Genomic DNA, 27999 nt, shown 5'->3' with positions numbered 1-27999 from the left:
AAAAACTCTAAAATTACAATTTAAAAAAAAATGACTTTAGTCAAATATTACTAATATTTGAATGTATTTTACCACACCAGAGTAACTGCATCCACTTCTCCTGACACCATCTTCAATTGTTGTCCTAAAAACCATGCAATTTCAAACAAAACACTTCTAAATTGAATATTTATTTGGAGTCAAACAGAGGAAAAGCTTTAAGAAAACATTTCACCATCACCCAAAAGCATCATATCGCCCAATAAAATGGTTAAACTAGAAAGTCAAGATGAATAAAAAAACGAGCACTAGGACTAAGGAGTTAATTACTAGTTAAAAAGAGAGCAAAAAGCAAGAGCTAGTCCCAACAACAACAAAAAAAAAGGGGGCGGCAACATTCTACACATTTGCTACTACATTTGTTATTTGGAAAGACCAATTGTCACAAAAGCACGACACAGACTACTAATTAAGATGCACACAGCACAGAAGAAAGAACTACGACGTCTCTAAATGAATTAATTCACTTTTTAAAGTGTCCTTTCTCTGCAAAGTCACGACTTGGTGCTTTGGTTTTAACACAGAAGTTCACCAAGAACCATCCCAAGCGACAAATGACTTTGAACAACAATCTGATGGTTCGATCGAGGCAAGGACAGGTTTTTGAATTACGTTTTCTTTGTTTGTTTGTTGATTTTTCCTCCCCCGCCCCCCTTGGATTCAAAAGAACCCTCAAGAGAACCTTCATTTAGGCCCTCAAGTGGCCCACGGGCAATCGATATCGCAACCCAGTCGAGGCAAGAGTTTTCAAGAGAACAGGTTGGGCAATGCAAAGAAGCCATTTGGAGCCCCCATCGAAGTCCCGCCCACCTGGCAGTGGGCTTCAATGGGAAAATGGCTGTCTTCCTGCTTGGTCCTGAACTCGGTTGGGCTAAGTTTAAAACCATCTCGACGGTACGCGGTGATGTTTTGGGGTACAACTTGAAAATGGGCTGCAGAGGTGGCAGGTAAGGTGGTGGTAGGGGGGGGTATCCCCGCTCGCCAAACACATGCCCCGCCCACCCTGGATCTGGCATTGTATTGCCAGTTGGTGGAACCCCAGAAAAGGAGGTTTTTGGGGGGGCAAAAGACAGACCCATTAAAGCGTCGCGTTGGCCCGATCGCCTATTTTTGCTTTTGCGGGAGTGTTACGGGGTGGCTGGCCCGGTACGGCTGCCCGGAAGGTTGGGAGGGCGGGGCTAAGCTTCCGCTTTCCATTTCCTCTTGGCAGCGTGGCCGCCAGGGTGCTGCTGTTCCCACACCCGAGAGAGTGGCCCTAGATCCACGAGGACTCTAGTGGATCTCCGAGCACTTCGCTGGACCAAAGACATGAATGACGCTGGCGCCGTGTCGCGTTCACACCCAGGCGGTCCAGCCCTCGTACAGCTGGGCTAGGTTGTCCATGTTGGTGGCGTCCTTGATGACAAAGTCCACCTGCAAGGAAACCATTTTTCAAGTTTTTAAAGTGCTACCTAGCACTTTAAATTTAAAGGTCATTGGCCATAGGTAACACATTTGTACTAAAACCGTCAATGGAGGTGAAAATTGAAAATCGGGGGGCGTCTTATATAATGTTCCCTCAAATTTTTGGTTGGTCTGGGCAGAAAGACAACCTCCCTGAGCGCACTGATTACCAGTGTGAGTGACATCATCATTGGTCGCCAGTATCACACTTGCCTTAAGCAGGTGCATGTCAATGTTCCCTCTAATTTTTCATGTAAAACATGCTGTAAAACACAAAAAACATAAGAGTGGACAGAGCTACTGCCATTGGCTGCTGCTTAAACTGTGCCATCATGGGGAAAGGGGTAAAAAAAAAATGTTTGGATTTTATTTACTGCGCGCCATATGATTGCTGCTGCGCAGAGAAGACGAGAGTAGTGTGCAATAGCGCATCTTAGGAGGGAACATTGGTCTTATACAAGAGAAATTGTAAAATTCAACTGAGCGAAAAGTGAAGTTTAAAACTGACCTGCTCAGTGACACTCATTCTCCGGTTTGGATCGATATCTCTGCCCTCCAGCTTGGCTTTCACTCTTTTCCAAACACTAACAGCATAAGAGTTCCTTTCCTGGACAGCTGCAGGTAAAAAAAAAAAACAGTTAAATATGAATTACAAATGTGTTGTTGTTATGATATAGTATGTGCCACTTTATCGGGTTGATTATTTGTATTTGTTTTGGAGTGCAGAGTGGTTGTTAAACCTTTTCCGGTTTTGGGGTCACGCACAGCCCTTTTGGGGCTGGGGTTAAGGCCTTTGCTGTTTATCAGTGTGCTGGGTGGGGTGTCAGTGGGGGTTCCCGGGTTACGTGGCGGGGCCTTTCGTGCATTCTGGGACATGGATTCTGGCTGTGTCTTCGGCCCACTGCATCGAACAGCTGAAGCACAAAAGAAACTCAAGCTTAAACATTCAATATTCAAACTCTTTAGTCCACATGGAAACAAATGAAAAATAATCATTTGACTGAAAAAAAGTTGGACCGGAAGAAAAGGAAGGTTTATGTCCTGTCCTATAACCCCCCCTACTGACAGAGGGGGAAAACTAATCCATAAAAACTTTAAAAACAGTTTGTAACATTTTAACAGTAATCTCTCAAATATTATGGTTCACAGTTGTTCGAACTCTCCCCATCCTGCAGTCTGGTAATAAATGTATTTCCGTTAAATTAGTCTCACTCTTTCTGGGCCTGCTCCTTATATTGTTTTACAAACCCAACCATTAATATCCAAATGTATATATTAAAATGTAAATATTTTAAATACTGTATCACAGTGAAATAGTTCCTCTCCGCTTGATACAAATCCGGAAAAAAAACAGGTTAACGGGAGCGATATACGAGGGATTACTGTAGTTTTTTGCAATTTAGATCAAATTCTTACCAAAACCACAGTAAAAACTCAGTCAATAAACCTTTCGCATACCAAATTTGTCACGGGAACATCAACATAAGTTACCCTTTTAAATATTATGTCAATAGGCATATGAAGAAATAAGGTCTTTTAAGTCCCGAATGTCATACCTGCAGCAAAAGTGGTCTGTGGTACCGACACAGGACTTGCACATTCATTTTCTCTGTCTGTCACCAGTGGGGAGGCAAAGCCCACCAGGCCATTATAGACACTGCAGTGAGACAAGCATAGGGAATTAAAACCTGATCACCAATAGAATTGGGCCACACCTCAACCTTACCTCTGACTCTGGGAATGGAGCTCCTTTACAGTAGCGGGGATCTCTTCGAGCAATTCCAGTTGCTCTTGATTCCGTGGCTGCCCACTGGCTTGGATAACAGTGAATAACACCACTTGGATATTATCCTGCCACGCCTTATACTCCATCAAAAAATGCCGAACACTACCCTCGTACGCTACCTCCTCCCCATCGGCCAGCGCCGCCTCCTCATCCTGAGATTTAAGCAGACGTTGTGGATTTAAAAAACAACGATAATACAACGCTAAACAGAAAGTACCTTAGCCATGGCTCGAAGGAGGTGCTTGACATCTGCTAGTTGGCGGTTGTGGCTGGATAAAATAGTTTTAATAGAGTCAACGAGGAGTTGCTGAGTTTCTGCGCAAGATTCCAACTGCTGCTCGCGTTCCTCTTGCATTCTCTGCTCTGTAACAAGCTCTTCTTCCAGCTGTCTGTGGGCACATGACAGCCAATCGGGGCTTCCTATTGGTAGATCGAGCACTGGATTCTGAAGGGATAGTTTGTAGAGAGGGAAAAAAATATTAATATTGTGCCACTCTGTCCACGTCTTAAATAGCATTTTTTTTAAATGGGAAAACAAGAACCCTTTCAAAGTAAAGTGTCATGTATCATATCTTATATTAGACCCACCAGCCTCTGCAATAGCTCGAGTTCCAGCGTGGAAACTGAATTACTAAACTGGGCTGCATATGAACAAGTCTGCTGGCAGCGCTTCAATAACTCGAACAAAGCCGCATCCATGTTAAGCGCCTCCTGTGATCTGGTGCGAAGACCTTCGAAATTCAGGATGGTGGAACACAAGAAAGTGACCTAAAAAAGGTAAGAAGACACGGTTAGGACGAGTTGTCTGCCTTGCACGAGTTCGTATGAAGAGGCCTTTTGAGCCAAGGCACCTGGCTTGCTCGTTGGTTTTCTCTGGCCACGGTGGCACGTCTCTCCCTGATGGTCATCTCAAAGTCCTGGAGGACTGGGGCCAGTGTTGGGTTTGCACCGCCAGCCCATTTAAGGCGTTGCTCAATGCTGGCCTCCAATGATGAAAGCTTCTCCTGTAGGAGATCAAAAAATATATATATTTCAATGTACCAGGGCTATCTTAAAGTAAGGGAGCATGTCAGATTCCCCAAAAATATATATAAACTTGAACTATAAAGTAATTCTGCTACAAAGTGGGATTTTTGTAAGTTTGGGGTTAGTAATATCATTAATACACCTGCTAGCAAAACACGTCAACATTGAAGTAAGTCTATTACGCCACCCACCTGAACTGCAACAATGGCTCCTTCATCCTGACTTAGCTTGTACAGCTTCTTCTTCATATTGCCGAGGATGACGGCGCGAGGGGGAATGTTGACACTTAGTGTCTGATTATTTGGACCCAGAATGTCCTCGTGTTGCCACTGAAGGAAACATTAAAACATTAGCAAGTCGGCCTTGGTAAGCGTTACTCAATGCAAGCAATAAGAAGTTGAATGTATCATCTGAGGACTACCTGGAACATAGCAACATGCAGCTGAATCCTCTGCAGACTGGCCTTTGCGGCATCCAGGTTGCCATCCAACCTTCGCAAGAGGTCCAATTTCTTCCAGGCCGTGTCGTAAGACGCGGCCAGCACCGTGGATCTGTTGAGCAGCAGTTGGGAGACACGACCCGATGCCAGGCTCTGCTCCGTTGCCTTCTTACAAAGTTCATCCAAAGACACCTGGCGAGACAAAAAGCGGGGTTTAGTGCCATGGTTTCTAAGCGGTGTGCCTTGAGAGGTCAGGTACACCAAGGGGAATGACAGAACATCCGGGCGACCAAACGTCTGGGCGGCCAAACGTCCGGGTGGCACATGTACCTTGCTCTCTGCCCCAAAATCTTTAGCCTCAACTTGAGAGACGACGTCCAGATTAAGAGCAGACAGGGTGCTGCAGAGGGCCAGGACAAGAGCTTGGCTGGGCAGACCTATGAGCATCTGCCACACAAATTCAGCTGTGAAGGCCTTGATGGGGCGAGTCAATTGTTCTTCGCTGATTATGGTCCCACTTGAACCAGTAGCGTTTGTCTGTCTGTATAATGGTTTTCCTAAACCAACTGGTCCGTTTGATGTCAACAGTTCATCAGCACAGGGCCCTGGATAAACAGGTTTTCCAGAAAATACAGAACTTAGTGCATAGCCATCACTTTTAATGGTTGTGGGGGAAAAAATCTTACCTGAGAGAGTCTGAGCAAAACAGGAGCATATTCTGAAGAACTCTCTAATTGTTTGTAGTCTCTTTAGGAAGAAAACGTCATCCATCAGTTCCCGCTGAGCCGGGCTGTCAAAGAAATGGAGCTGGGCAGCACGTGCTTCTTTCAGAACATCCACCTTCCTCCATGATGGTGGCACGTCCAATGAACTCAACTGAGGATAAGGAGGTGATTAAACATTAGACTTTAAACGTTAGTATTTTGTGCGATAGTCCTATTATAATATAAAGTCAAACCTTTTCAGTCAGCTGACTAAAGGCTGCTTCTAACTGAGTGAACATTCCATCAAAGGCCACCAAAAGCATTTGACCCGCAGACATCTTTGGCGAGTCCCGACCAGTGGCATCCATGCAGCGAGGCTGGATGAGCTCAGAGTACTGAGCTCGTAACATTCTGAGTGCAAAAACAAAACTCATGACAATACATTGAATATGAAATTGCAAAAACCCGTTTTCGCGCACACAGAACAACTACTACTTACAAATATATTGTATACATATACAAATATATATTATTACTTTAGTAGTAATAGTTTTTTTAATTTATTTATTTTTTTTACCTTGTGATGTCCAAACATTGGTTGTGTCCATCATGATCGAGACCAGTTGTGGCCAAAAGACTGTCAACTAAGCCCTGCAAGCCAAGGCCATTGGAACTCTGATCCACCAGCTGCTCCAATTCTGCCAACATGGATTCCAGAGTGGGCTCTCCTTTAACCATACAGCGCAAAGCCTCGGGAAAAATGATCTGACGGAAGTTGGTGTTCAGCTCCTTCAATTTTACAGTTCAGATGAGGGAAAGTTAAAAATAAGCATGTTAATATTTTTCCTTAAATGATACAAAAAACTTAAGACCGAAAAATAGCACACAATAGTTCTAAAGTACATTCTGGTAGTTACAAAGTCAGTTGCCAAATCTAACATAAGGGCTAAAGATTCAGGAAAATAATCTAATTGTGATTATTTAAAATGCTATGTGACTACTGCATTACCTGCAAGCATGTATACACAGAATTGGCCAGGTAAACAGCCTGGATAGTGGCGGAGGGCGATGGGAGTTCCAGATCATTGGGCAGGAGAGGGCAGCGCTGCAACAGTGTTGCCAAAGCGCTGACGTTTCCAATCATGCTGCAAAGTTCTTCCAAGAACCAAGCTCCATCCCGAGACATAAGATCTACCAGTTGCTCTCCAGCACTGGCCGCCGCACTCTCCATCACAAAGTTGCGCCTACATGAACACATTGGTAAATCATCTTCTTATATTATCCAGAACAGTGGGGTACAGATTTAAATTTTCAATATCCATGACCGAAATCTATTATAAATCTATAAACTCAATGAACCTGCAGAGTGAGCAGAGTGCAGATGTGATGATTCCAGCAAGGCTGAGCGAGCCCGACTCCCCATTTTCCCGCAGAAAGACGCCGATGCAGTGCTCAATTTCCTTCAGCTGTTCCTCACAGGCAGAGGCAGTGGTGCCTTCAGCTTTTAGCCGCTCTGCCTGGTGCATCACACGTTCATTGGTGTCTGCCACCTGCCTCTGAAGAGCCAACTCCAAATTGGACATGAACTGGCAGGTTGCATTGGACTGAGGGGCAAACAAGACCTCATATCTGCACGGAAAATGAGACCCCAAGAGTCAAACCAAGGTTTGTATCAAAAGATGCTGAAAAGAAATCATGGTTGTGCTGTGCTTACTGTCTGTAGATAGTTTGGCAGTGTTCTACTGTCATGGCTCGCAGCATTTCATCCAACCACGCCTTCCATTGGTGTGTTCGATGGCGCAGAAGGTTGGCCCGTGGATAGAGCAAAGCCACCGTCGCGTAGCTATGCAGCTGTTCCAAGCAAATCCGCAGGACTCCACGACGCTGCTGGAGCAAGGCGCTCACCTCTCCCTCCAGACTCTCACATTGGCTAATCAGATGGGCCTGACCTGCATTCTGCAAGAAGGCTGTAGCTGGCACGTAGCTAGGAGGACCTGGAGGGGTGATTTAATTATTAATGCATCTATATTTTTTGTGTTGCATTTGAATTGATTTTTTTATCAAAGTCTCCAATTGCCACTGGGCGTAATAATGAGTAGTCATAACTTGTTGTCTAACTGAGCCCCAGTCTGGGGTGTACTAAGTAAAATGTGTGCCCGGACGTTTGGTCTCCGGGACGTTTGGTCTGCGGGACGTTTGGTCTGCGGGACGTTTGGTCTGCGGGACGTTTGGTCTCCGGGACGTTTGGTCTCCGGGACGTTTGGTCTCCGGGACGTTTGGTCTCCGGGACGTTTGGTCTCCGGGACGTTTGGTCTCCGGGACGTTTGGTCTCCTGGACTTTTGGTCTCCTGGACTTTTGGTCTCCTGGACTTTTGGTCTCCTGGACTTTTGGTCTCCTGGACTTTTGGTCTCCTGGACTTTTGGTCTCCTGGACTTTTGGTCTCCCGGACTTTTGGTCTCCCGGACATTTGGTCTCCCGGACATTTGGCCTTCCGGGTGAATATAATTTTGAGAGCTGGTTTTCAAACTTTCGACGACCAAACGTCCCAGTACCAGTAAAATGTGGCCCTGAATAACTTGAATGGTAGTGATATCAATGTCTGCATAGTAACTCACCTAAATCGATGGTACTGCTAATATCCTGCAATAGAGCAGCAAGCTGTGTGGTCTCCAGGTTTGAAAAGGCAGCTTGATACTGAGATATCCACTGATCCAGGTCAGCCAGCTTGCTTCGAATGGCCTCTTGTACGGTCCTCTGTCGAGATTGCAGCTGTGTGTGCTCAGCGTATCTAAGCAAAAAGAAATTCTATGAGAAAACAGTGACACATTGTGACAGCATTGTCCTTTTTTCAATGTATCTATCATTCATACCTCTGCTCCAGAGTGACAATTTGATGCTCTGGATGGTTCTCTGCACCTTCCAGGAAGGTAAGCTCTTCTTGAAGCTTGGCCTGAAGTTTTTCTCCCTGACAGAGAAGATCTTGGAGGACCAAGTACTCTTCAACGGCCTCTTCCACTTGTGGCAGGACAGCCAGCATTTCGTCACGATTCTTAAACCAGTTGACCTTATACAAAATGTACACCGTAAGCTCCGTGTTCTATATGTATAAAAAAACTAGTACTCTTACTTTCAATTTTTGGAGGGCCTTACCTTTATCTCGGCTACACGAGAAGAGTAGAGTGAGCGTGTGATTTCCCTTTCCATCTCCCGCTTGCTCTGTTTGCTGTCAGCCTGTTGGCCACCTCCTCCATACACTGCACCAGCAAAGCCCACCTCTCCCCCAGCAGTCCAATCCACCAGGGGATCATAGACAAAGGCCTCTAGCAGGGTCAGTAGCGTCTCTCTGCCTCGGCGCATCATTTGAATGACCTAAAAATGAGTGTTTTATTAAGAAACAACGTACCGCATCAACTCGAATATAAAATCACATTTTTTGCATTGAAATAAGACCAAAAAAATAAATAGTCAGTCTTAAAACCATGGTCTAGTCTAGACATTGTACCCGTGTACAAAACTCGATAGCACTAGATACCTTTAAAGCAAATGCTGAAAACTTGAATTACTTTTAGTATTGTCATATACATTTGATATGACTTACCTGTTCACACGAGAGCCTGAAGATGCCTTCCACCCCAGTAACTCCCAGTGCACTCTCAATATTGTGTGTCATCCTAAAAGGTACTTTCTCTGGGACTCGAAGGCTCTTCCCTAACAAACAGTAAATTTTACATTTACTTTAGTGCCAGTGGCTGCTTGACTCTCAAAGCAGTCAGATATCAATTCCAAAGTAAGGAAAGAACATGAATACATGCGCTTACCTTTTTCAAAACACACATTGTAATCAATGTGTACAACCTCTCCAGTGGTCATGTCAATGAGCACATTGTCAAGATGTCTGTCACCAAGACCGATGATGTATCCCACCATTGACATGACAGCGGTGGATCTGGCATAAGACTAAAAGTAAGAAAGAACATAAATGAACCAACCACCCCAAAAAACCCTTAAGAAATGAAGGCATAACAATGCACATCCATAAAATATAAAATCACCTGAGTGACCCTCCACCATTCACTTGGTGTGGTACATGAACACCACAACTCCTTCGCCAGTAAATTGGAAGGTGTAGCCTCCATTAACTCTTTAAGCACCTCCTTCATGACACCGAGAGGCCAATCACGGCGCGTTACGTCTAAGTTGAGCCCGACTGCTTTTAGAGCTGGTCCGATGCGACTGTAGTAGAGCTCACTAGGACGCGGTACAAGAGCTACTGGCTGCTGCTGGAACGAGTCTTGGGCCTATGTATAGGTCAGGGAAAAAATTAAAGTACATAGATTCTTAAATTAGGCAACTAGGCATTACAAAACCATGTGAATATTTGATATTCAGTGTCTGTTACCTTCTGAGCCTGCAATACAGCCTCCCTCTGCTGCCAACGTTTGTATAGACCAAAGAGTGGCGTGGCTCCATCCACCCACTGGATCAGTCCAGATCGTGTACCAAGTGGGGTGACAGAATAATGGCGTGCATGGAAACGTGGTTGCTCCTGTTGGTTGATTTTGGTGAACATTGTGTTGACGATTGATAAGAACTGCATGATGCGCTCGTCCAGATGTAAATCCTCCAGACCTGAGAGATGGGAAGATGACACTTTGTTATTTTATTGTGAAAAATGATCTAACTTCTTTTTTAATGAGGTTTTAGCCAACATTAAATCAGGAAAATTTGAATTTTAGGGATTTCTAGAAATGTTGGAAATAAAATCAGTATATTTAATCACAAAGTATTTGAACCAACCCTTTTATTCACTCATGCTTTTATAGATAGATACAAGTTTTTAGAAAAAGTTGTTTACCTTTAAAAAGATATGGGTAATTCTGACCATCCGAGCCATGGAAGAAAATCTTCTTTGGCTTAGTCTTAGTAGGGAGTATGGTTATGGATTTCCCAATGCTCTGAATGGTGACTGTATCTGAAGCAGACACCACTCCAGGCAGCGCCATCTCCGTTGCATTCATGGACGCCAGATGCGGACTGATCTCATCCAAGTGAAGGAGATAGCTAGCTCGTTTCTGAGCACGCTGCTGCAGGCTCAACATAATCTGACACAAAGAACACAACGATAAATCCTCAGAGTTCCAACTGGCGACAAATTATTAAGATTTTTTTTTAAAAGCACACCTGTTTGAATGGGAGCCAGCTACTAGCAGGATTGGCAGGATTGTGAGGGTTCCTTAGCCTTTCGAGGGCAGACGTAATGGCTGCACCGTAGGTTTGTTGGAACCACGTCTCATGTGGTGTCTCTGCAGGGGCTGATGTGATACTACAAACATGTTCCAGAGCAAATACTACAGGCCGCATCAAAGCAGAATGCTTCTCCCGCATTATTGCTATCTTCTCATCCCTAATGCACAGAGGAGAAAAAAATTGTTTAGTTTGACTTAATTTTGCATTAAAAAAAGTATAAATGGCAACATTGGGAGCAAAGCTAACCTGCGGAGAGTATTATTGGTTTGAACCCTCTTGACCTCGTCCTCCAATTGCTGGATTCGCCGCAGGACGTGCATGTGTTGCTGTTGCAACACTCCCAGCCACAATTCATCCCAGAGTAATGTCACCCTGCGTAGCTCACCGACTAACTGCTGAACCTGGTTAACATGCATTACTAGTTAGCATCTCAACAAGAAATGACAACAACTGTGTCATCTGTTCATAAATGAAGTTCATGTCAGAATTTGCTAAAACTATTTACCTGAAGCACCATGGTGGGGTTTGCTATAGAAAGCTTTTCCACTATCTTGCTGTAACAATCTTGCATCATGGCTTGGTCTTGACTAAGTTCTTCTGCAACGTCTCCCTTGTCGCCACCTTCTGGTTGTTCTTCTTCCTCTTGCTCACCAAGGCCTTCTCCTTGAATGCTCCCCAAAAATGTGGGCAGAGCGGATGGCAGTTTGCTCCCTGTTAGAATCCCCAGTTTTTAATAAGACAATGATCGTTATAACATCATAACTATATTGAGTTATGAGCCGTACACAAAAAAAATAAAACTTGAGAGGCCTACCTGCATTTTGAGCTTCTCCTCCTAGTGAGAGTGAGCCCACAATGGCAGGGTAAAGGATCAGATGCGGGGAGTCCTGGGCCACTCGGCACAGCAGGCTACATATGCTTTGTCGTATATATGCTTCTGGATGATTGAGACGTGAGAATAGCTGTGGTGTGATGCCTTGGAGAGAGCGAGAGAAAAATATTAAACTGTGTACAATTTATCAGAAAAATAGTTAACATGGGAGTGATGAGAAAATTTTGGCATACTCCTCCAGGGTGCTGTTGGCGTGGAGGCTAAACCTAGCTCGAGCCCTTCCCGCAGTTCCCCAGCATGCTTGACCAATAAACGGAGGAGACGGAGCGTTGCCATGACAATCACGTCATCGTTACTTTGTTTGCTGTTATGACAGGACAGCAGGAGTTTGGGGTCGTCTTCATCAATAGGGACCTGTTGACAATCATGAACATTATTTTTTGGAATTGGTCTTGTTTCTAAATTCACAAGACATGTATAGCTCCAGGGTTGAGAATCCTGAAACGAGCTGATTTCCCTGCATCTCACCTGGCCTGCGTTGAGCTTCAAGAAAGTGAAATATGCTTGGCAAGAGATTCGGTAGAGCCCAAATATTCGATCCACCACCCGTCTCCAAACACGAATAAGCCCATCCGCGACGGATTGGCCGGCCTCTGCCAGCCAAGGACATGATGCAGTTAGTTGTCGCCATATTAAATCCACCATGTCATCCTCATCATCTTCCTGCTGGAGCGCCATGTCTTCATCCTAAAGTAAATCACAAATAGAATTAGAGCAATCTGGATAACATTTCAATAACAGTTGGTTAATTCTATGATAAACTGATAAAAGTTTTCAATCTAAACCCAATTGGTCATTGTCAATGGGTACTCGGACGTTTGGTCGCCCCGGACGTTTGGTCGCCCGGACGTTTGGTCGCCCGGACGTTTGGTCGCCCGGACGTTTGGTCGCCCGGACGTTTGGTCGCCCGGACGTTTGGTCGCCCGGACGTTTGGTCGCCCGGACGTTTGGTCGCCCGGACGTTTGGTCGCCCGGACGTTTGGTCGCCCGGACGTTTGGTCGCCCGGACGTTTGGTCGCCCGGACGTTTGGTCGCCCGGACGTTTGGTCGCCCAGACGTTTGGTCGCCCAGACGTTTGACAACATGACAGTTTACTGTTAAAACCAGCTCAAAATTATATTCACTCGACGACCAAACGTCCGGTCATTTTGTCAATTTGTCAATGTGAATAAACTCTTACCTGTATTCCAGTTGGTCGACACATGGCTTGGCCAAGAATACTAAAAATGGTTTCTTTGTCTTCTTGACTTGTAGTTACAGGCAGAAGCTCCTCAATATCCTTCTTTTCTCCCAAAAGAAGAGGCAATCCTTCACCTTGGCTAGAAAAAAAAATACAATTGCAATGTGAGGAGGGTCTACAAATGTAATCACTATAAAATGTATCTATATATTCGCCATTATGCACTTACCTGGCATTATCAACAACTTTTCTACCCCAGCGGTATGCCCAGCTGGCCAATGCTGCCCAGGATTTGGCAACCTCCGGAGCTAAACTGGTGGAGAGTTGGTAGAGTTGTCCAAGGACAAAATCTGGCTCCCCAACACCAACACTCACTAAGCAGAAATCAGACACTTTGTTATTCTTTCACCTCATTCTTGTAATCATTATTAGTTTAGCTAGATCACATCAAAATGTGGAGTTCCCTTCACTTTACTTAAAAAATGGGCTCCTTAAAAACAATTGTATGCATGAATACAACCACAAGCAAATTTACCTGAGGTCTCCGTGGTGATATGAGGGATGCTTTGTTCCACAAGAGGAAACTCCAGGAGAGAAGAAATATTCTGACACAAAGGTGACATGCTAGATGAATTTGATGCCCCTGTTAGCTTGACAACCTTTAGAAAAAAACAGCACAGTGCACATATTTAGCTTGTTTAAAAACAAACAAAAACTCCTGCATCTCAAATTATTATTATTATTTTTTTTATAAAAGATGACCATGCCACTGTAGACGTTTTAAGAAGTGTACCAGTTTAAGCTGGGGTATCATGTCCTTCCAATCAGCCAATAGCCATTTGCACAGCGTGAGCAGTGAGCGGCAAGCTGCACCTTCATTCTTCCCCATGTAGCAATATGACAAAGCAGCCCTGCTCAGCATTTCCATGGCTGTCATCGATTGGCCTGTAAAATGGATTGAAAACAGTTTCACGTGATTTGTGAATAAGCAGGCAGGATTTTACCCAATTACCAAATACACAAATGCTTCTTTTTAATTATTACTGATTCTGTTTTTCACCTGAAGTTCTCACTACTTTGGCCTTCTCAATCTGTAGCTCTGGACCCCACTTTTCTCCCAGCGTGCCCTCCAATGTCAGGCGCCGGAAGGCCTGTAGCAATTGGTCGTCGGGGTCCTCGTCTCGGGTTCCATCGCAACACTGACTGAGCAAGCGGGACGCCAGGGCAATGTTTCCTTTTTTTCGGGCAAACTTTACGGTTGTCAAACAAAGCTCCATGAGATGGGCATCAGTAGAAGGACAAGAACCTAGAAGAGGATTAAAAAAATTAAATAAGAAGCTTTTCTATTATGAGCAATTGTATATTTCTACTGTATTGTATAATTGACATTTCATTGATTTAAATTTTAAGAATTCAAATATTTGGGCGACCAAACGTCTGGGCGACCAAACATCCAGGCGACCAAACGTCCGGTCACGAATATTATATTACCTCTTAGTTTGTTGAGAAGTTGTCTCTGGAAAAAAGTGTATCTGAGTGCTTGCAGGAAAGGTTGGACATCTTGTTGTTTACATGAGCTTAGTGCCTCACTATTCAAAGGAATGACAGAGTCCTACAGCCAAAACAAACAGAAGCCACAAATGAATCCCACTTCCAAGACAACTATTGAATAACAATTCACACGGATGATCTTTTCATTCCATCAACACACAAGTGATTTTTCTCGAAAAATGACACGATAATGACAATTTATTCTTCCAAACCCGTTTTTCAGAAACATAGTGGGGTACTTGCCTCTTGTCCTGAAAGCGTGTTTTCGAGAGTAACTGTGCAGTGAAGCTGCAAAGTAGGAAGGGTGGGTAAGGCATCGGAGAGGGTCAGGGTTGACAGGCGTAAAGGACCCAGGCAGATCCTCCCAGTTTGTTTCAAGCAGCGTACTAATGTACTGTAAAAATACATGACATGTTAGACTATAACACAAGTATTTGGCAGTACTCTGTCAAAGAAAAATAAGTTAAGATCTGAATGAGGAACCACAATTTCTAAGCCCCTTTTTGTACTCACTCTTGATTGATAGTGGCCCTTTGGTCTGGTGGCTGATTGTTTTTTGCCAGGGAACTAACTGCGCTACGGAGGAGTTGCACCTCAATAGCTCTCTGAAGTTCTGCAGGATCAGGACTCAATGAGGTCAGAAACCTCTTTAGATCTAAACCAGACACAGATAATCATGCAATGTTGATCAGATACTCAGGAAACGATTGGAAGCCCAGTATTGGTCCAAATATTAGTTCACCTATCTTGTCTTTGCTACCGGAGAGCAAAGTGAAGTCTTCTCCAGGCAGAAGATCCAGTTGAGCACCACATTCAGTCAAATCTCCGTCCTCAAACCGGCTCAAGGCCTGAATGTAGTTGAAATCAGCCCTAAGGTTGATGCCGGCTAGATTGGTGGAGTTCTGTTTCAGGTTATGAACAGTGGACTGCCATTCTTTGACTGAAGGCCAATCACAAAGTGCCACATAGCACTGGCATGCTTTGTTAGCCAGGAGATTGGCCACCTCAGGAGAGCACTCATTTGACTTCAGCAGGACAGTCTTCCTACCATCACCTATTCAGGGAAAAATACAAAATTGGTTAAAATCGTCTTTATAATGGCAATCAAGACACTTGATAACAATGCATTACCATTGCTTGTATGTTTGGGGCTGTTTGTATTGCTGGAGAGTTTGAGTAAGTAGCAGTCAGAACTTTTGATGCTACAGTCCATTCCTGAAACTGCAGAGAGCTGATCTTGGTAGTCTAAAGCTGCTTTCTCAAACCTGCAGGTAAAACCACATATGTCAGAATACACCCCAAACTATTTATTTTCCATTCAAAAAAAGCTAGCTTGCATAGCAAATGAAGGGAAAATTGCATATCTAATTGGGGATTACAGCCCAAGAAAAAAACATTCACAGTATTAAAAAATAAAACAATACATTTAAATATTTCAGGGTAGCATTACCGTCCTTCTGCTTGTAAAGCCACCGAGGACAACCAACTGAGACTCTTGCCAGTGTTTGAGAGGCTCCATGCAGCAAGACCTTGTATGGCATCAGGACAGCGTAGCTCACAAAGAGCCTCTGCCAATAATGTTAGAGGAATCTCTAATTCTGGACCCTACCATAAACCAAAAAAAAAAAATACATAATTTGCATTATGAAAGCCCTATGATGAAATTGTCGGTGACTAAATCCTTTTTCCTACCTGAGTGCTGTTGTTCTTAATCTCAGCAAGAAGGTCAAACCCGTGACGAACAGTCACCGCTGGTTGTCCAGAGAGGAGACCGACCCTCATGAGCGATAGGCGGATCCTCGTCAGCCAGTCTTGGCATGTCTGACGATTGGTGTAGAAGAATGTTCGGATACCCTAAATAAAAAAGAAGAAATTTGAGTGTTTCATATTGGTTAAATTGCAGTTATGTAGTGAGACTTGACCATCTACCTTAGGTGGGGCAGTGAGAGCATTAGCACAGCCTTCATAAGCGTTATACATGAGCTTCTCCAGGTTCTCAAGGTATTGAAGCAGTAGAGTGATGCGGAGCTGATTGGAATGGTGACCATCTCCGTCACTTCCAGCGCCAGCCCATACTCCAGCATCTTGCTCTGGGTTTAAGCTGTGGGCGGCCAGACTACGGATCATACCTTGAAAAAAAATAGCAGGGTGAGCCTTAGCTATTTGATATTGATTCCATATCCTTGAAAGTCTTGAACGTTTTGGAATTTATTGCCAAAGTCAACTTCTCAAAAACAAGCAACAACTTGGGTATCACCTTCAATAGTCTGGAAGGTATCTTGAGCTCGACCAAGTGGAGTTCGCAGTTTTGACAGTACAGTGAACTGGGCAGCTTCCCACACTGCCCACTGCCAAAGCACCACTTCAGTTTTTAACAGGGCTCTGGGCACAACACCAGGACGTGTTCCATCAGCACCACCTCGACCATCCCGTTTCTCTAGGCGCTGGCAGCTGTAATAAAGTCGCTCCAGCCATGGATCCTTGCTATAAAAAAAAAACAGACAAGAAGCCTAGGTTTTAGTCCACTGACATAAACATACAGTTAACCTTAACACATCAGTGTTTTTTGGTAGAAAGTGTTGTGGAAGCAAAACATGTCAGATTGAAGTCTTCCTACCAAACCTGAGTTAAGCCCATGGTATATATACACATTACTGGGTTTCTGACAGGTTACACAAAATGTCTGGATTTGGATACACAGAATTTATCGTCTGAGAGAATTTCTGAGCTTGCTTTTATAGTACATACCCTCCACGGTGCAGTACTCCGTATAGGATGAAGCTGATGAGATCACTGAAGTCCTGGGGGTGTAAGGTACTGCTTGATGCTCGGCTCATGTGGTGACGGATGGCTAATGATATCTGAGTCATCTCTGGGCGGCTGTGGTTGCTAATGACAAAAACGATTTTTAGCAAAATACAAAAAGATACATAAACAGATAGGCTCAAACACATACCATTGGCCATATTCTATATAGAAAGTTCAATCCCTATAAAAAGTGTTTTGTACTTGCAAATGTTACCTTAAAGAAACATCCAGTGGGATGGTCCTTAGCAATTTGCCATAGGCCTGCCTCACCCTCACAGCTGAGTGGACCAGCTGGACTCTGCACACATCCACGCACCTAAAAACCAGTGAAATTCAGTAAACAGTAAGGTCATATTCTGGAATCCATTATTATTATCATCATTATCATCATCATTACCTTTGCAAAAGCTCTGTAGATAAAGATGAGGAGAGGATGAGTAAGCTATGGCAGGTCTGAAGGCATACACTTTGATCCTCATTCAGGGCTACATAGTAAAACAAGAAAGGAAAATAACACCTTTTATTAACAAGCATCCATTTATGGGGCATCAAGGAAAAAACAAGCCTTACCATTGGACAGGAGACCACGACATAACTTGTTAAAAGAAGGTAAGGAGAAGAGTGGGGTGTAGGTGTCTGACTTTTTCATCAGTAAAGAGATTTCTTGAGCCCATGTTAACAACAACCTCCTGATAGGTAAACATAACAAATGAAATTTTTTTTATGGTCAAAATCCTATTTTTGGGGGAATAATGCAAAGATAAGAGCATGAAAAGGACAAAAACCTGGCTTCAGGGTAGAGATGATCCTTCACCAGCAGTCCGCCCAAAAGGTTGAGCAAAGTGCTGAAATGTTTCTTGGTGGCAGTCGTGACGGTGCTAATGACAGCACCGTCAAACAAAGACGGTGAAGATGACGACAAGCTGGATGAGATGAAATGATCGTGTCTAATGGAGAAAGAGAAGTAGGAGAGATGAGACCAGAGTTTCTGGGTGGATTTGGCATTATTGTGCATTTCCAAAAACAAATAAACTGATATTATTACCTTGTGCAGTGGGAATAAAGTGTGTAGAGCACAGCATACTGGATGGCAGGGTAGAAGACTGCTAACTCAGAGTGTACCAACATCAATGTGTGACTGAGCAAGGCAAAGACCGTGGGAGACAAAGCCCACATCTAATAAAAAGGTAAAAAAAATAATAAATAACTACACAATGAAAAAAAAATAAACAGTCCATTACTTCATTCAAACCAGGCTTTTATAGATCCATTGTTTTAGTATTGATATTTTGCTTGGTGGTGAACTGTGAGCTTTTTATTGATGAAGAACCACCTGGAGTTGGGTAGAATTGCCATAATATGTTCAAATTTTTAATCCCAGGGGTTGTAAAATAATTGGAAATTGTCTTAAAGGAAATCATACGAGGACATTTTTAATTCTAAGGTGCAAAACTATGAGTGCCCAATAAATTCCTCGAACAATTTAAATAGTGTATCTTACCCCAATGAGTGAATTCTTGGTGTTTCCAATGGTGGTGAGAGTGCTGAGATTGAAAATGAGAATAAATTGTGCCTTCTCCGGGTTTAGGCTGACTGAAGCGAAAGCAGCATGCTGAATGCTGAAACAGGGGCTATCAGCTGGCAGGGGTCCACTTGTCAGATCCAGGATTGCAAGAACACTGGACAGGGCACATGCCATCTCTCCTAATACCAATTTATAGGCTGCCTCTAGTGTAGGAATATTTTTCAGGCTCAGGAGGGCCTGGTATACCCCGTGTACACCTGACACCACCTGTAGAATGGCCATACACAATTGGAAAAGCATTGGTACTTCATTTGAAAATAATAAAATCCAGACAAAGAAGATAAAATAAGATAAATAGTCAAATTACATTCACTAGTTTAAATAGAGTTCAATACAAGAGCTGAGATTGTAAGAATTCAGCAGTATTCCAAACAGTTTTGAGGAAACTTTGGACATGGGTGCAAACCTATTGTAATCCTTAATAATTCTATGCTTGTGCATTTTTTATATGAGTGACAAACCTCTTTCTCTCGATGGAAACGCAACTCCAGTAGTGACGATTCAGGAGCCAATAATTTCTCTACAAACGAAGCAGGCAGCTTTGTGTTGATCTGTTCCACTATCTAAAAATTAAAAATAATAATTCAAAAAACATTAAAAATTCATCTTTACATTGGAAATTAAACTTCTAGTAAATAAAACCTGCTACAAAAAATAAAGGATAAGGTAGTATTTAAACATAATACTTTAATCTGGTTATTTAATTTAAAATATTTCCATTTATTTTTGTGTTCATCTCAAAATATGTGAGTCCAACACTAATACTACAAATGGAGGTTTGCTAATATTGCACAGTGGGCAACAATTGGGCCCCAATTTTAAGACCTGAATGAATGTAATCAAATTAAAAAGGTGATCATACCAGAGTGAGAAGACCGAGTACTGCCAAGTTGTAGTCTGACCCACAAATCTGACAGCAATCCAACTGGTCCAAGCCATAGGCCAAGACTGTCTCCATTAGTTGTCCACATGGCTCCATGCTAGCCAGCAACACGCCTACACATTCATTTCCTGCAGTGAGGACTGCCTCGGAGAACTGGACCTGCTTGGCTGTGGTCACGCACCCCAGTACACGGTTAAGAATCTGAAAGGTAAAGAGGAAAATAATTTACTCTGTATACTACATCTATATTTTTAAAAAGTACATTTAAAACACCAGGATAATCACATATTTTTGACGTGTATTGCTCTTACATCAGTGACATAGACCTCAGTGATGGGTGGTCCTCTAATAGGGCTAAAAAGCTCCCCGATGCTGCGAACTACTGTACTGAATACCCTCAAAAGAGCTGCCAGCTTTGGTAGAGACACGGCAGGCGGTGGAATGTCTTCATCTACCGCCTCGCCTGACACCACGTGGCTCAGATCCTAAAAACAAAACCAAGACAGTCAGTTAGTTTGGGAAAAAAGGCTTAAAAGTGCACAATTTACCTCTGCATATGCTTCCATGTCCTCCAAGAACTGGCCCAGAAGTGTGGTGGAAAAAGTTAAATCTGCCACCCAGAACTGCTCCAGACTTTGTAGCCAGGCTTTGAGTACAAAAAAAAAGGCAACATGATATAATATGTATAACAGATATCTACGAGTACTGAACGATTTCTTCATAAGAGTTCCTCTCACACATGGACCAGAAAACACACCGCGAATTAGAAAAAATGAAAAAAAAATTCAATCCAATATCTTGTTTTTGGTGTTTTTCAGAGAGTTGGAACGAATTAATTTGTTTTAGTCCATTTCAATGGGTTACGAGCTCTTTCCGGAACGAATTAAGCTCATATGTAGAGGTACCACTGTATTTTAATTGAAATGTAACTTGGTCAAATTCAAGGTTCTCTTTTCTACCCGTAGAACTAACTTTTTGGGGAACATTTAGAAGACATAAAACCTTAAAAATCTGAAATTTCACTGACCTGATACCTGCTGAGTTAGCGAATGCTTCTGAGTGTGGTCAATATGCCAGCCAACCAAGATATCCACTGTGTCCTAATAGAGTTAAAATAAAAACAGGACACAAAGATGGAGTAATGATACTGAACTCTGTATACAACAGCATCATTCACCATCCAACAAACTCACCCTGAAATTGGTGCTGAAGACATGTGGGTAGCTACGGGCCACTTGTAAAATACACTTGACACTTTGGCAAAGCAGGTCTGGAGTGTCCACATTCTCCAAGATGGACTGCAGATTGCCCATGACCAACTGTAATACAGAAAACAAACTAGATTACCCCAAAAAAATTAAAAAAAACTATGACAGTATGAAGCAAATAAATGGTAGGCGAAATTCAAATGTGTGTTTTTAGTCACCTGCACAACTTGAGTAAAAGCCTTTCTCTCCCCCGCCGCCTCCAAAGCACGGTGTGTTGCTAAAAGGTACAACAGCTTGACCTCGTCGCGCGTGCTAGCAGCAAACTTGAGGAAAAGCCACTTGAAGATGCGCTCCGCCTCGTAGTTGAGCACCGTGCAGAGAAGACCCAAGCAGGCTGCCGCATCCTGCCGCAACTCCCAAAGCAGCTTACTACTATTACGCATAAAAAGAAAAAAAATACATTAGAATTCTTTCTTTCAAAACGATCACTAATCTTGTATTAGTGATGCCCGGACGTTTGGTCGCCCGGACCATTGGTCGCCCGGACGTTTGGTCGCCCGGGTGAATCTAATTTGAGAGCTGGTTTCAACAGTAGATATTTAGATATTAAACTCTCTCTCTCATAATATAATTTTGAGAGCTGATTTCAACAGTAAACTCTGTCATGTTGTCAAATGTCCAGGCGACCAAACATCCGGGCGACCAAACGTCCGGGGCGACCAAACGTCCGGGCGACCAAACGTCCGATGTCAGAGTCCATCTTACCTCTCATTCAAAATATCATTCAAAGTGCTGAGGATGGTGTCCAACTGTTTGACCAAGTTCTGCAAGAAAACAAAATATACACACTTAGTCATTTAACTTGTGATAGTCATTTTTTTAAACAAAATTGGCATTCTTACTGACCACTTTGTTCTCACTGTGACTGATAAATTCCTTCAACTGCTTGAGGGTGGTCAACCGTCGATCACGGTCGTCCTCCCTTGAGACTCGGCGCAAGAGGTTGGCCAACCGAGACTCATCCGAGTGGGCCATCCCTCTGTCTACGGTACCAAAAAATGATTTAAACACCTATGCAAACAATAACCTACAATACAATATTATTTTTCCCCCTTAAAGGGCCTCACCCTGCGATTTTCTCATGTCCTTTGAAGCTAAAGCACGGTTTCCATGCTGAAAAGAGTTTAAATCCGCCGTCACGTCATTTGGCCTCAACTCTTGCCCCAGCGACTTCCAACCAAAAGTAGTATCACAGACACCTTGATCAGCTTCAAATCCACCTGAGTGATGTAAACATAAGGCTGTATCAATTGTTATTTATTGGAAAAAGCTTTTTCTATGAGTCTTACCCTCTTCCTGGAGGGCATCTGTATCAGCATAGGCATTGCTAGGCACCACTGGCTGCTGCTCAGCCAAGCTGGAGGGCAATGTGTCAGAATGTGCTGCCGAACTGGGCTCTCTGGACCTCACTCCGTCTTCGATGAATGGCACACTATCAACTCTGTAGAGCAGAATATTTTAAAAATAAATACAAATGACGGTATCAACATGTTAAAGAAAATAAAAGGGATGAACTACAATCATCAAGATTTTTGTGAGTTTGTTAAGTCTTGAAACACAAATAACTGCCTGTTTTATATTCATTCAGGCGAGTTTTATAATGTAATTCGGTGACATTTTCTTTTTGATCAGGCATTTTTGTTGTAGATCAGACACCTGAATGTATCAATTTTTGGTTGCAGAATGCAAAATTGATTTTAGTTTTTATTTGTGTTTGAATAATTGTTGAACAAAGCTTTTTAGCAACCTCTAGTTTAAGAAGATATCATTTAATTTGTTTCAAATGTAATAAAAAGATCATATTGGATTACAATCAAACAGAAACAGGTGACAAAATTAAATTTGACACCCTTATTTTATGGTTTAGCAAACCCAGCTGGTGCAATTGTTTGCAATTAGAAGATACGTCTCTCGATGTGATAACCACATAATTTGATCTGATTTAATGAGTTATTCTAAAAAAAATCAGATTCAATCAGAATCAAATTAAATCAGCCAAAAGTCCCAGTTTTTAGATCCAAATATTTACAAAAAGCACCATTTTATTCAGGCATTCAGTCACTTTGTGAATGTTGTTTCCACCTGGTCATAGTTCAATAGGAAATGCATTCTTATCAGCCGCATATTATCGTGGCTATAAATACACAAGAGCATACAAAAATACGGGTGACAATGATATGGGAGGATTCTTCCAAAAGAGATGAGAGCCGGTTTTTGCAAGTTTTTGGTGAAACGAAAATGATAGTGTATATTCTACGGCCTGTCATGTTGAACCCCGTTGGAGACTATGAATGATTTCAAACCCATTTACCATAATCATAACCGATCTGGAAAAAAAACGCATACACTATATTTAAAAAAAATAAAAACATTTTGTTAAAATTGCATCCACACGTGTTTTGTATACCGAAACACGCCGCAAAAGCTAGCTAGGCGCCAGCTCCAAACAAAGGCATTTCTGTCACAATTTTTAACGCGTTAACGCACATTTTGCAATCCGATGTCTAGCAAAATTGCGCGTCAGTTGCATGGCATGACATTTTTTTTTAAATTTTATTTTAAAAGAAAGGCTAGCATAACATTACCATGTCAAGGCTGCACACATAGATTGAAAACCGCCTAAACTAGACAAGTGACGGGCTATTGAGTGAACACGTAATGTTCTCCCAGGCCAATACTAGGCCACGTTTGGGTGAACATGTGGCTAAAAATCGGGACACCTTCCATCAAATGTGGGTGATCTTCCCGAAGAAACTGGGCGTAGGCCCCAAAATCACAGCGATCTATTTTTGCGAGTGATCCCCAAATGAGAGCACCAACCTGGGCTGCCAGTCATTCCGGTGTGGCTGCAGTTTGTGGGCACCGCCGAGCCGAGACCTGAAGGCTTTCCGGCTCATTACCTTTTGGGAAGCTGCATGGCCCGCTTCCAGCGGTAACGTTAACGGAGTACCCCGGTCTTATATTTCACTTTTTTACAATGTCAAGTATCGCAGATCGGTTGCAAGTTAACTCGTTGTTAGTTAGCTTGTGGCTGTGTTTGGTTAGCCTTCTTCGTGCGGGAAGAAGCAGTCAAATGGTGCTTTTGGGTGGCTTAGCGCCCCTATCGGTTGCAGGTGTTAATTACATTGCACTGTAACAACGCAGTTTTGGATTTTTCAAGTTTAGTTTGATTTAGTTTCAGTTTTTTTTCTAAATTGACTTATTTTGTTATGTTTTTTAATTTAATTTGGTATATTTTTATTCTTTATTAGTTTGTGTTTAATTTCAAGATAATTTATAGTTAATTTCAACAGGATTTACTTAGGTTTACTTACTATTTAATTGTACTCTGATAATTAAACACATTTAATCCCATTTGGTAACATCTGGAAATAATATTGTAATTGACATTATCACCACCAGAGGGACCCAGCATAAAATGTAAAATGTGCCTATTGCAGTCCATGGGGTTTGATCAATCAATATCTTTCCTGGGTCAAATGGTTTGAACATATATTCCCAACAATGGTAAATAATTTGCATTTCAAATCATTATGAGCTATTTTGGTGGTCATTTAAGGATTCAGGCTATAGAAATAAACTTGAAGTCTACTCAGAGGGCTGAATTTAAAAAATGGATGTCCAGTCACATCACTGTCACTGAAACATTCTTCACAACGGAAGGTCAGGGTTGGAACTAGAACCCACAACTTCTGAACTAAACTTCATGTCCTGCAACCCTAGAATCGCAATTCAAACTGGTTTGAAAAAACAAGTCCTCAAACCCAGAGCCAAAAAAGATGGTTGACATTGCTACATAATCCTCATATAACAATCCAAATCAGCATGATATTCTAAGGTTCATTGAAAAACTCCCCCCTCCTCACTCATTCTATTCTTTTTGTCTATCTCTCCCTCTATTGGCCAATAATACTTGTGTCCAAGACCTCGGCATACCGGCCTTCGATAGCGGCGGACATCCCAGTATGCCGTGCGTCATTTCTGACGTCAATCGGCTTGAACACACCGATCAGTGTTTGGATGAGAAGCTTGCAGTGGGTGGGCAAGGTGCCTGTGTTAGCTTAGCTTGGTAGTGTTAGCATTATGAATGGTATGAAAAATATGAATGGAGAGAATGGGGGGAGACAAAGAGGTGAAATGTATGAATGCAAAAGGAAAAATTGAAGAGTTAGAGCTTTGAAAAAGAGAGTTGAGACAGATAGGAACATTATATTCACATTTTTTTGTAACCTCAATCACAGTAGGAACAAAGACATTATGGTACACTTGATACAGTATGCCATCTGGTGTGTGTGTGTGTGTGTGTGTGTGTGTGTGTGTGTGTGTTTAGTCCAGGGGTCGAGAACCTTTTTTGACAAAGAGAGCAATACACGATTCATATTTCCAAAAATTATTTGTTGAGAGCCATACTCCGAATTTATAAGTAAAAATACATGAAAATGTGAGCATTTCTTATTCATTTCACCACTTTGAAAGTCAAAAAAACATGATTTCACTGTTGATACTCAATGATTATCAATGAGAGAATGCATACAAAAGACTCTAATGAAGAAAAAATATGATTTTAAAAAGGCGGAGAGCGATATACACCCATCAAAAGAGCCACATATGGCTCCCGAGCTATAGGTTCACTACCCTCTGGTTTAGTCAATGAAGAGCAGGCAAGTGGCTCACTTAATACATTATATTTAAGATCTCTAAACACTTTTAAATAATTTTAAATGATATAATATATCAAAAAATATTAATATTTGTGAAAGAGTCCCTGTTTAAGTGGTTATTTCTATCTAGCATTCAAACTAAGAAGTATAACAGACTGTCATATTGATGATTTATAATGTGCTCCAAGGCAATAAAAAGTGGGCAGCAGACTAGTTTCCCCCCCAGGCCGCATTCTGAAGACCCCTACATTGTGTGGTGTAGTGATATAATAATAAATATGTATCAGAGGTGCAGGTGTGTCAAGGGTGCTTGACCCGAAACACATTTTTTTACATAATTGTGTGTTTAAAGATGTATTATTTTTTAAATAGAATGATTTGTGAACATGACTAAATGAACCGTCTTTTTTAGAGCCCTTTTTATAGACTTAATGGTTATTCACAACTGAATGTGAGCACAAGCACATGCAAAATTTCACTCCTCGGCAACAGCAGTTACTTAGAGACTGATTGCAAAGAGGGTGTGTTTCCATGGCAACCCCGAGTGGCTGAGTCATCTTCACTGCAGTGCTGCTTTTTTTAATGTGTGCACATGTGTGTTGATGTGTATGTCTTCATTCATCTTTCTATGATTACAATTCAATATTTTGTATTACTTACCAGAAGTAGAACTCATTTCTGTGGGATGTCGTCCTCTTTTGACCCAAAGTTTTTAGGATGGTAATGTAGTCCAGCATAATGTTGTTGATTCTGACGTGAAATACACTTTGAGAACAAAGTACTTTTTATATCTTGAGCTGGGGAAGTAAGATATGTAAATGAAAGGTTAAGTTAAGGGGTCAAATAAGGTCACATTGCATATTCTATACATGCATAAATCAGAAATAATGCATAATACAAAAAAACATGCAATTCTGACTATGTATTGGAAATATCATCCATTTCTGAAGTATGTATAGTCCATAAAACCATGTTTATTACTCTACTATATATTTTAAAAAATCCAAAACAGTGTGTTTTAACACAAATAAAATAGTTTGAGAATCTTACAGCTCAAATAGTTAAAAAATAATACTTTTTAAAGTGGCGATAGAGAAAGATAATGATATTTTATGTCAAATCTTTACTGATACTTTACATTTTATTGAATAAAATAAATGTGTAAAATAAAATTCTGAATAAATCTATATTTTAGTGCTATTATTTTCACAATTACTACTTTTATGATGAGTGATGAGCATGTTAATACTTTAGTCCTTTTTTTCAGTTTATGTTTCATATGTACTATTAACGGATGCACTTTTTTTTATATGTATCGTATCTTATGCTGACCCCTCCCATCTGTCAAATTATTAAAGTCAATGTCGCCCCCCGGGCCTAAAAAAATGCCCACCCCTGTTCTATCTATTCTTATGTTAACGAAGCCTTTTTGAAAGCGTTGATTAAAATGTAATGAATGTTGCTTGCTGTCAGCAAAAGGGACACTCGTCCCTACAATGTGACTTTGTAAACAGATTTATGCCCACAGCATCAGTAATATCTAGTGCAAAGACATGCATAGTTGGAAGCCCCCCACCCCCATATCCATTACATGGCGTGTTTCCTTTCCTCCTCCGAAAAATCACTGCATTATTGATGCTTTCGTATGCTGTCCACATTGAGCGTACGTTGCCTTTTTTTTATGTCTTTGCTTTGCACTTGACATTTTCTGGCTGTATTACATCAAGTGTGCACACTGCGCTTCTGTATTTACACTGTGAATGCATGAATTCACTTGCTTTTTCAGTGTGGGTGTGTATGTGTGTGTTTCTATGTGCTTTGTCCATTCCACGGTTGCTTTGTGCGAGTCTGTGTGGGTGTATTTCTTTGTGTCGAAGAGGGTGGGAGGCTGAGCAGGGCGGGTTACAGTCTATAAATAGAATGCTCTACAGCTCCCTCTTAGCCTCAGTCTTGGATTTGGGGGGGAAATGGTAAGGGAGGGAGCCTGGAAAGATGGAAGGAGAGAGAGAGACACAGAAAAAAAAATGCAGATTCAGAACATGCAGAGGAGGGAAGGTGGTGAACAGGTGTGATGCTAATAAAAGGATAAAAAGGATACAGTACATCCAAAGATGTATACGTAGTATTCCCTGGATACACCACTGTGTGTGTGTGTGTGTATATATATGTGTGTGTGTGTGTGTGTGTGTGTGTGTGTGTGTGTGTGTATATATATGTGTGTGTGTGTGTGTGTATATATATGTGTGTGTGTGTATATATATATATATGTATATATATGTATATATATATATATATATATATATATATATATATATATATATATATATATATATATATATATATATATATATATATATATATATATATATATATATATATATATATATATATATATATATATATATATATATATATATATATATATATATATATATATATATATATATATATATATATATATATATATATATATATATATATATATA

The 27999-nt window shown here is 41.7% G+C and overlaps 1 protein-coding gene across 1 annotated transcript; it reads right to left on the bottom strand.

The window, feature by feature from the left end:
* Positions 1–151: 151 nt before the first annotated feature.
* On the bottom strand, positions 152–23905 carry smg1 (SMG1 nonsense mediated mRNA decay associated PI3K related kinase). Its single transcript, XM_077734344.1, has 64 exons — positions 23673–23905; positions 22142–22293; positions 21920–22072; positions 21699–21835; positions 21558–21616; positions 21011–21224; positions 20778–20903; positions 20612–20684; positions 20133–20230; positions 19896–20069; positions 19564–19785; positions 19163–19264; positions 18618–18908; positions 18162–18292; positions 17902–18063; positions 17687–17805; positions 17514–17601; positions 17331–17432; positions 17057–17197; positions 16566–16792; positions 16238–16437; positions 16001–16162; positions 15759–15913; positions 15440–15573; positions 15051–15362; positions 14822–14963; positions 14552–14702; positions 14249–14369; positions 13818–14063; positions 13551–13702; positions 13293–13416; positions 12987–13131; positions 12758–12896; positions 12046–12264; positions 11751–11931; positions 11500–11661; positions 11191–11396; positions 10932–11086; positions 10620–10842; positions 10294–10540; positions 9838–10067; positions 9491–9736; positions 9257–9395; positions 9037–9146; positions 8589–8807; positions 8309–8502; positions 8054–8226; positions 7152–7431; positions 6797–7066; positions 6447–6681; positions 6015–6226; positions 5692–5848; positions 5420–5609; positions 5064–5338; positions 4716–4925; positions 4486–4623; positions 4120–4272; positions 3857–4036; positions 3486–3713; positions 3209–3420; positions 3039–3139; positions 2223–2396; positions 1991–2097; positions 152–1452 (listed from the first exon to the last, which is right to left on the bottom strand). Exons 1-64 carry the CDS (start codon positions 23747–23749, stop codon positions 1375–1377), a joined length of 10935 nt encoding a protein of 3644 aa, XP_077590470.1. The 5' UTR covers positions 23750–23905; the 3' UTR covers positions 152–1374.
* Positions 23906–27999: the final 4094 nt, after the last annotated feature.

Source organism: Stigmatopora nigra, chromosome 15 (assembly GCF_051989575.1).
Source record: "Stigmatopora nigra isolate UIUO_SnigA chromosome 15, RoL_Snig_1.1, whole genome shotgun sequence".
Lineage (NCBI taxonomy): Eukaryota > Metazoa > Chordata > Actinopteri > Syngnathiformes > Syngnathidae > Stigmatopora > Stigmatopora nigra.
The sequence above is the reverse complement of the archived record's forward strand: the minus strand, read 5'-3'. Positions and strand labels throughout refer to the sequence as shown.